This window comes from Chiloscyllium plagiosum, chromosome 32 (assembly GCF_004010195.1).
Source record: "Chiloscyllium plagiosum isolate BGI_BamShark_2017 chromosome 32, ASM401019v2, whole genome shotgun sequence".
In the NCBI taxonomy this organism is placed as follows: Eukaryota; Metazoa; Chordata; class Chondrichthyes; order Orectolobiformes; family Hemiscylliidae; genus Chiloscyllium; species Chiloscyllium plagiosum.
In genome coordinates, this window is record NC_057741.1 from 2,761,847 (window position 1) to 2,771,629 (window position 9,783).

Sequence of the window (9,783 nt, forward strand, 5' to 3'; positions counted from 1 at the left end):
TTGTTGACTGCATTTAATCAAGCCATGCTCTTCCAGATGGTCATAAATCCTATCCCTCAGAATCCTTTCTAACACCTTGCAGACGACAGACATGAGACTAACAGGCCTGTAATTCCCGGGGTTATCCCTATTCCCTTTTTTGAACAGGGGCACAACATTTGCTACTCTCCAGTCCCCTGGTACCACCCCCGTTGCCAGTGAAGACGAGAGGATCATTGCCAACGGTACTGCAATTTCTTCTCTTGCTTCCCACATAATCCTAGGATATATCCCGTCAGGCCTGGGGGACTTGTCTATCCTCAAGTTGTTCAAAATGTCCAACACATCTTCCTTCCTAACAGGTATCTCTTCTAGCTTACCAGTCCATTTCACACTCTCCTCTTCTACAATACGGTCCCTCTTGTTCGTAAATACTGAAGAGAAGTACTTGTTCAAGACCTCTCCTATCTCTTCCGACTCAAGTGGACTTCTTTGTCTTGAATAGTGTCAAGTTTCTGAAGCTGCACTCTTCCATGTTAGGGGCAAATATTACATCACACTTCTAGTATTTCTAATAGAAGGGGGATAGTCTATGGATAGTCAGGTGGTGAGTTTGTCTCAGAACTTCCTGTTCCTGATTTGCTTCTGTGGTCACAATAGTTTTGTCTCTTAACCAGTTACTTTTCTAGTCAGTAGTAATTTTCCTCCACAGTAGCTGTAGATAGACAGTGATTTAGTGATGAAAATACCATTGAATATTAAGGGGAAATGGTTAGATCCTCTCTTCAAGATACCTTTGAATTCGTGTGACACAAATGCTGTTTGGTCATCAGCGTCATTCTAGATGCCCTCTAGAATGACGCTGATGATCAAACAGGTCAAGAAAGGAATGGATTATGAGGCCAGGCAGAATAATTGGTGTAGGAGAAAAGGACAGCAAAATATGGAAGATGAACATGGTTCTTCCCACTTGTGGGTAAAGAACAGCCCTTCTTCTCTAACCTCCTCCACCAGAACTTTGAGGAACTAAACACTATCTCTTTTGCTCCCTAAAGAGCCAGCCAGAGCACTCCACACCTTCAGTGGATGTGTACGTGCGGAGTCCAAATATACAATTCCACAAAAAATGCACCTAATCAGCACTTTAGTGCTACATTTGCCAATGTCTGGTTTAGCACCTCCAGACAAGTTCAAATTAAGGTAATTAGTAGTTAGCACCAAATTTGCATGCTGAATCCAGACTTTCCTCTCATTATCACATTTACTTCTGTTTTCACCCTTCGCACAAAATAAACTTTACTGAAAAAATGTTTCAAAAAAATTAAACCCAAATTGAGCTTTATCTGTGATTAAGATTCAATATTAATGCTTCACAAATACATCATTGAAGTTATTCATACATAGTATATGGGTGTTACTGCCCAACCCTAATGACTTTAAGATGGTAGGACTGAAATAAGGGCTCACTTTAAAACTGCATGCTTTTAATATTCCAAATTTAGTATTTCCAGTGATTTAATATTTCTAATATTTTGTATTTTGGTATTTAACAATATGACAGTAGTAACCAGCTTTCCATCAGCATAAGCAAAAGATTTATCAGGCACCACATTACCCTATTAGACGTGCAATTTTTTAGTAAATAAGATGGTTTTGTTCTTAGAAGGAATGAGAACCAACCAGGTGGAGGTGAGCAACAGGTCATCTGACACCATGAGTTTTGTCACATGGTCATTGGCCAAAAGGATTTAAACAATTAATTGACAGAGTGTAAGTTAGCAGCCTCCATAAATAAAGTGTATCCACAAATGCTCAGAGACAGAGGACAGTCCTCATTGGGCTGTCCTTGTATGCAGCAGTCCTTATCAGGTAATCCTCGGAGAGCTGTTTTCGCCAGATGTAAGAGAGACTAGAAGAAGAGGAGGCAGATTCAGGGAAGACCTTGGTTAGAGAACAGGATTCTGCTCTCACAACTTTATCAAAACCAACAGCCTGTTTGTCCTCTGGTACCAAAAAACAATCCCCAATTGTCCTGGTTATGTACTTTCCTTTGTCTAATTAACTAATGTATCATATCTAGACTGCTGCTTCTTAACAAACTCAATTAACTATTCGAAATTGCTACAGATTCTTGACTGCCAGTATTAGGTCACTATAATCAACCCCCCTGCCAAAATCAACAGTAGTGAGCTGTGTTTTTGAAGCACAGTAGCGCATGTTGGATAAGTTCACCCTAACAGTGCTTTTAGTTGTTGCAGTGTGTTTGCAGCTAGTACACATTGCTACCACTGTGCATAAATGGTGCAGGAAGTGAGTGTTGAAGGTGTTGGATAGGTGCCAATTTAGCACAATGCTTTGTTTTGGATGGAATTGAACCTTGAGTATTGTTGGAGCTGGCATCATCCAGGCAAGTAGAAGTTATTCCATTGTAGTCTCGACTTGTGCCTTGTCAATGTTGGACAGGCTTCGAAGAGTCTAAAGGCAAGTTACTCACTGCAGACCTCCTGCATCTGATCTGCTCTTCTAGCCGTAGTGCTTTAATAGCTGGTCCTGTTCAGTTTCTAGTCAATAACAATAACGTCCAGAAACTTAAAGTACAGAAAATAGGAGTAGGTCATTTAATCCTTCAAGCCTGCTCAATCAATCAATAAGATCATGATTGCTCATCCAACCCAGTACCCTGTTCCAGCTTTCTCCCCGTACTTTTTAGCCCTAAGGACAATATCTAATTCCTTCTTGAAAACATTCAATGTTTTGGCCACTGTCACTTTCTGTGGCAGAGAATTTCACAGGCTTGGCACTCTCTGGGTGAAGAAATCTCTACTCTTATCAGTTCTAAATAACATATCCCAGGTCCTTCGACTGTGACCATGCTTCTGGACTCCCCATCGTAAGGAACATCCTTCCTGTACTTACCATGTCTAATTTTGTTAAGATATTATATTTTTCAATGAGATTCCTCCTCATTCTTCTTTGTGAAGACATAATTGGTTTTCCATCTCTCTGATTCCCATTATACCTTCATCTGTTTCTGAATGTAAAGGACCTACATTTGTCTCCATTAATATTTTTCTCTTCACATACTTGTAGATGTTTTAACAATCAATTTGTATGTTCCTTGTGAATGTACTCTCATACTGTACTCCAACCACCTTCTCCCCCCCAAATCAATCCCTTTGTCCTCTTTTGCTAAAATGTAAGCTGCTTTTTTTTGGTCAGTTGTGCACTCTTTCCTTAGATATAATACTATCCCTAATTTCCCTTGCTAGTCGAGCCACTGTTTTATTGCTGTACCAGACAAGAAACGAGAATTCAATTCCGATTAGGAGTCATTGGAGTCGAAGCCTTAGCTTTGCTTTCCTCCCACAGATGCTGCCAATGCTGCTGAGTTTCGCAGGCAGTTTTTGTTTTTGATTCAGATCTCCAGCATTCGGAGATCTTTGTTTTAAAATGTTGCAGATCCACCGTGCACTCTAAGTGTTTAAACTGCCTATCGACTATCATCCCTTTAAGTAATGTTCCTCAAATTATCATAGACAGCTTGCACAGGACCCTAGTCTTAGAATCAGCTATGTTGCTATCCATATCAATGAAGAACTCTATCATGGTCACTCATCCCCATTATATGACAGATTTCTTCATTCAGATGGAGAGTGATGTAGTTGATAGTGGGGGATACAGGAATCTAATACTCTTGACTGTCCTGTTTGCCTCCATGCCCATTTCTTTGGACAAGAGTCCTCTCTCTGTGTTACAGACCCATTCACCCTGTTCCAACACTCTCCCTCCATCTGGACCTCTTCCTCTGGCCTTTTACCTGCACTGTATCTGTTCATTGAGAACTGTCGACATGACATTGATCACCTCAATTTCTCTGCCCCCTCACACATTCCAACTTATCTCCCTCTGAACAGAGCGCACTCCATGTGTTTAAGTCCAACCCTGACTTTGCTATTTAGCCTGCCATAAGGTCTGGTGGACTGACCTCTACATTGCAGAGGCTGAGTACAAGCTCTCATATACCTCCTTCTATCTTCCCTTGGACGATGACCCCACATCCATCCCCCACGAGGATAGTCTCAGGGCTGTCTGCTTCTTCCTGGAGCAAAGGTTTGAACTGTCTGCACCCAACACCACCCTCTGCCACTTGGCTGAGCTTATCCTCACTCTCAACAATTTCACTTATAACTCCTGTCATTTTCTTTCGGTCAGAGGGGTGGCCATGGTATTTGCATGGGCCCCAGTTATGCCTGTCTCTTTGTTGGGTATGTGGAACATTCCTTGTTCCAGTCCTATTCTGGCCCCCATCCACAACTCTTTCTCCAATATATCGATGATATCATCAGTCCTGGAATTGGAAAAGTTCATTGATTTTGCTTTTCTTCTCCACCCAGTCCTCACTTTCACCTGGTCTATCTGTGACTCCTCCCTTCCCTTCCTTAACATCTTTGTTTCCATTTCTGGGGAGAGACTAGCCATTAATAACCACTATAAACTCCCGCAGCTACCTGGACTATACAGCCTCACATCTTGTTTCCTGTAAAGATTCCATTCTATTCTCCCAGTCGCATAGATTCCAATGAGGCCAACTTTGACAAGAGGGCATCCAAAATGTTCACTTTCTTTCTTGATTGAGGATTCCCTGGCACCATTGTCAAATGGCCCTTAACTGAGTCCAACCCGAAGGGCCTGTTTCCACACTGTAAGTAATCTAATCTAATCTATTCTCCCTCGCTTCCAACCTCAACCTGTCTCTTCCCTTCCGTAATAGCGATAGGGTTCTCCATGTCCTTACCTTCCATCCCACCAGCATCCATATCCAGAAGATCATCAGCCACCATTTCTGCCACCTCCAGCGAGATGCCACCATCAGCCACATAGACCCGCCCCGCCCTTGTCCGGCTTCCCTCCAGGACACCTTGGTCCAGTCTTCCTTCACTCCCAATACCCCCCTCCCAACAGCCCCAGGGCATCTTCTCCTGCAACTGCTGAAGGTGTAAGTATCCAAGAGCCCAAGCACACCTTTCAGGGAAAGCAGAGCTTTGCCTGCACTTCTCATAATCTAGTCTCCTACATTTGCTGCTCACAATGTGGTCTCCTCTAACTCTGTCTCTTCACAGTTGCTGCTAGACCTCCTGAGCTTTTCCAGCAATTTCTGTTTTTTTTTTACTGCTAGGGGGTACTGGTTGGATTATATCATTGAAAATTGTAGTTGGTTGGACTTGTCCTACTTTTTGTTTGTGGACAGGGCATACTTGGGCGAATTTCATATTGTTCGGTAGATATCTGTGATATAACTGTACTGGAACAGCTTGGCTAGTGCGGAACACAAGTCTTCAGTATGTTGCCAGACTGTTTCAGGGCCCATAGCCTTTCTAGTATCCAAAGTCGCCTTCTGTTTATTGATATCATATCGAATGAATTGAAGTGACTTAAGTCTGGCAGCTGTGATGCTGGCACATGTGGAAAAGGCTTTGGTGGATCATCTGTGTGGTGCATCTGGCTGAAAATGCTTGAAAATTCTCCAGTTTTGTTTTTGCACTGATGTGATGGGCTTCCCTGTCATTGAGGATAGGAATATTTGTTTTGCCTCCTTCTCAGGTAAATTGTTTAATTGTCCACCTCCATTTATTACTGGAGATTGCAGGCCTGCAGAACTCCGATCTGATCTGATGGATGTCGCTTTACTTAGCTCTGTTTTATTATACAGGTTGTTCTGCTATTCCGCACATTTCGTTAACATGAATTTGCTGTAACATGATTGACAAATTGGGGACACTGTTTCTAAAGCGCAAACTTTTAAACTGTGTGTTGGCCATAACGCAATTACATCACCAACACTTTAAGCGTTGTTTCTAAAGCATGATTTTCCTATAATGTGAGGTAGCACAAAAAACCGTCACATTACAGAAAAACTATCTGTATGTTGCTTACACTGCTTGGCTAGCAAGTGGTCCAATTTTGTAGCTTCACCAGGTTGAACTCTCAACTCATACTGTTGATTGCATACTTGTAAAGATACATGATACAGGCTGTCTCCAAACTATAGTTAAGGCTAGAAATTCATTTGTTGGCAAATTATGATGCAAATCTAGATCTTGCCACTTCTTGATATTTCGGACAGATAAATGCATTTTAGACATGGTTGGTCTTAAACACTTCTGCAAGAGCAGTTCAGTTTGGTTTTGTATTTGTATTCTCATCATTTGTACTCAGAAGTACATGATCCCTGTGGGCTGGTAAATGTAACTTGTGTAGTGAGGAGGGAGTAACAGATCTATTCCGTATACATGTGAAGGAAGAAAAAGCATTCTTGGTGTTGAAAACCTGAAGGACTATGTAAACCTAGCATCCAAATTACTGAAGCTTTCAAACTACCCTTGGCCTTTTATTTTTATTAACGGCCTCAAATAAACTTTTATCTCTGTGTGGCACCTCCCTTTTCAAGTGTATTTAGACAAGGAGTTCACTGCAGTGACACAAAGTGTTAAGACTCAGTTACAGTATGTCTATGAATTCATAATGAGATCTAAGTTTAGTTTCATAGTACTTGCTAATATACATGGCAAGAAAAAGTATACAAAAGCAAAAGTACACATAATGCCCTTACTGTTGTGTCCAGGTTTACTTTACAAGCAATCATGCTGTCCTGTTCAGACAGTATTTTCCAATTATAATTAATAATTGCTGCTACAATTTGAATTTCTTTTAGTTACTACAATTGCTTTAATGTTTTCTTTCTTGCTTTCTACTAGGTAATAGCACAGCACCAGAATCTACTAATTTCGAATCCAAAGAACACAATAAATTTTACACTGCTGAGCAATGATAATGGCTTCCTGAACTACTACCCAAATTACTTCACACAAAGAACTCTGACTGCAAGGTTTCAGATGAACAATACAAAACCTCCACATGTGCAAATGGTTCGCAAACCAGTGCTCACGGTCATGGGATTGTTGGCTTTATTAGGTAAGACTTTCATAAATATGTAATATTTTTTTCAAAATGAATCTTCTTTAGAACTTGATTGAAGTCAAAACAGTAATAACCAGGGTTTTATTTTGTTTTGATTTTCCATCTGAAGGTGAATCCAAGATCGGTTTTATGGTTGGATTATTTTGAATTAAATTTGAATAATATTCAAGAAGGAAATACGGAGAGAATAGGACCAACATGTTCCAATAGAGGAAAAGGGTGGTACCATATACAGAATTGGCTTCAGAGAAAAAGGGAGACTTAAGGCAGATACCAAGGGCTCAAAACCCAATGTAGTGATCGTAATGAGGTCAGCCAGTTGGACATCATAGAATGAGTTCCCTGATTAGGGTTGTTAATCTGCAGGGAGCCCTGGCTATTGGATATAAACAGGAGTGTCAGAAGTTCTGTTCACTCTAAGAGCTGGCTCTGAGGGAGCTGGATCGGTGTCAAGGACTCTTCATATGTAAATAAAGGGTAACTTGCATCTGTGAAGTTATTTCACCCAAAAGAATATAGAATGTGCGAGAGTGAACTTGAAAGGGAGATTAGGAGTACTAAAATGAGATATGAAAGCATACTGACAGGTAAAATAAAGAAATCCAAAATTGTTTTCCAGGTAGTTAAAGGTAAAAGAATAATGAGGGAAGGAGTAGAGTCCATTAAGGACCACAGTGGTAATTTGTGCATGGAGCCAGAGGATGTGGGTAAGGTTCTAAATGAATACTTTGAGTCAGTGTTCACTAGTGAGAAGGATGATATGGGTATAGAAATCAGAGAGAAGGTCTGTGGTACAATTAGATTAGATTCCCCTACAGTGTGGAAACAGGCCCTTCGGCCAACCAGTCCACACTGACCCTCTGAAGAGTAACCCACCCAGAGCCATTTCCCTCTGACTAATGCACTATGGGCAATTTAGCATGGCCAATTCACTTGACCTGCACATCTTTGGACTGTGGGAGGAAACTGGAACACCCGGAGGAAACCCACGCAGACACTGGGAGAATGTGCAAACTCCACACAGACAGTCGCCCAAGGCTGGAATCAAACCTGGGACCCTGGTGCTGTGAGGCAGCAGTGCTAACCACTGAGTCACCATGCTGCAATCAGGCTATGCAGAAAGTAAGTACTGAGTGGTCTGCAGGCTTAAGAGTAGATATATGTCCAGAGGTGGATGAAATCTATCCCTGGTTGTTGAGTGAGGTAAGGGAGGAAAAATTGGCACTTGCAAAAATGTTCAATTCCTCTCAGGCCACAGGAGAAGTGCTAGAGGATTGGAGGACAGCCAATGTGGTACTGCTCTTCCAGAATGCAGAAATGGATAAACCAGGAAGCTACAGGGTAGTCAGTCTAACCTTGGTGGGGAAACTATTGGGAACAATTCTGACGGACAGAATTAACTTATTTTGGAGGGGCAATGATAAATCAAGAATAGTCAGCATTGTTTTATTAAAGGGAGCTCATGTCTGAACCAGCTTTATTGAATTTTTCAAAGCGATGACCAGTTATATTGATGAGAGTAATGTTTTTGATGTAGTCTGCTTTGACTTCAGCAAGGCTTTTAATAAGATCCCACATCGGATACCGATAGCAAAGGTAAGAGCCCATGAGATCCAAGGAAATTGACAAATTGAATTCAAAATTGGCTGAGTGACTGGATTCAGAGGGTGATGGTGGAGGGGTGATTTTTTTTGACTGGAAGTCTGTGTTTAGTGGTGTCCCACAAGGGTCAGTCTTGGGTCCCTTGTTGTTTGTGGTTCATATAGATGATTTAGATTTGAATGTAGGAAGGTTGATCAGTAATGTTTCAAATGATACCAAAAGTTGGTGGAGTAGTAAATAGTGAGGAAGAAAAGGAGAAAGGCAGGCTGGTCAGATGACTGACTGTGTGGAGTTTGCACATTCTCCCCGTGTCTGCGTGGGTTTCCTCCGGGTGCTCCGGTTTCCTCCCACAGTCCAAAGATGTGCAGGTTCGGTGAATTGGCCATGCTAAATTGCCCGTAGTGTTAGGTAAGGGGTAGATGTAGGGGTATGGGTGGGTTGTGCTTCGGCGGGGCAGTGTGGACTTGTTGGGCCGAAGGGCCTGTTTCCACACTGTAAGTAATCTAATCTAATCTAAAAATGACCAGCAAATGGAATTCAATCCAGATAAGTGTGAGATGATGCATTTGGAAGGACAAACAAGGCAAGAGAGTGCATGATAGGACCCTGGGAAACTCTGAGAATCACAGGGACCTTTGTGCTTACATCCACCTAACCCCCTAAGGTTTCAGAACAGATGGATAAAGTGGTTAAGAGGGCATATGGTATATTTGTCTTTATTAGTTTAGGCATAGTTTACGAGCATGGAGGTTCTCCTGGAACTATATTAAATATTGGTTAATCCACAGTTAGTGCAGTCCTGGAATTCACATTTTAGGAAGGCTATGATAGTACTGCAGCAGGTGCAGAGGAGATTTATCGGAATGTTGCCTGAATTGGAGAGTTTCAGTTTTGAAAAGAGATTAGATAGACAGTACTGGCTGTTGCTTTGGAGCAAAGGAGATTGAGAGGGGACATGATTGACCTGTATAAAATGATGAGAGGCATTGATAGGTAGATAGGAAGAAACCTTTCCCCTTGATGGAGGGATTAATTTACAGGGGGTCATAGATTTAAGATAAGGAGCAGAAAGTTTGGAGGAAATGTGAGTTTTCACTCAGAGTGGCAGGGTTTTGGAACGCACTGCCTATAAGGGTGGTAGAGACAAAAACACTCATAACACTGAAGAAATATTTAGTTGTACGTTTGCGAGGCATACTAAGGCATACAAGGCTACAGGCCAAG

At 41.7% G+C, this 9,783-nt stretch overlaps 1 protein-coding gene across 3 annotated transcripts in view; it reads left to right on the forward strand.

Annotated features, from left to right (window-relative positions):
* Positions 1-9,783, forward strand: part of idua (alpha-L-iduronidase) — a 262,582-nt gene that overhangs the window by 210,410 nt on the left and 42,389 nt on the right. For all 3 annotated transcript variants that reach the window (XM_043674018.1, XM_043674019.1, XM_043674020.1), the window contains one exon: positions 6,735-6,951. In XM_043674018.1, the coding sequence (XP_043529953.1) occupies positions 6,735-6,951 (217 nt within the window). The remainder of the gene's footprint in view (positions 1-6,734; positions 6,952-9,783) is intronic.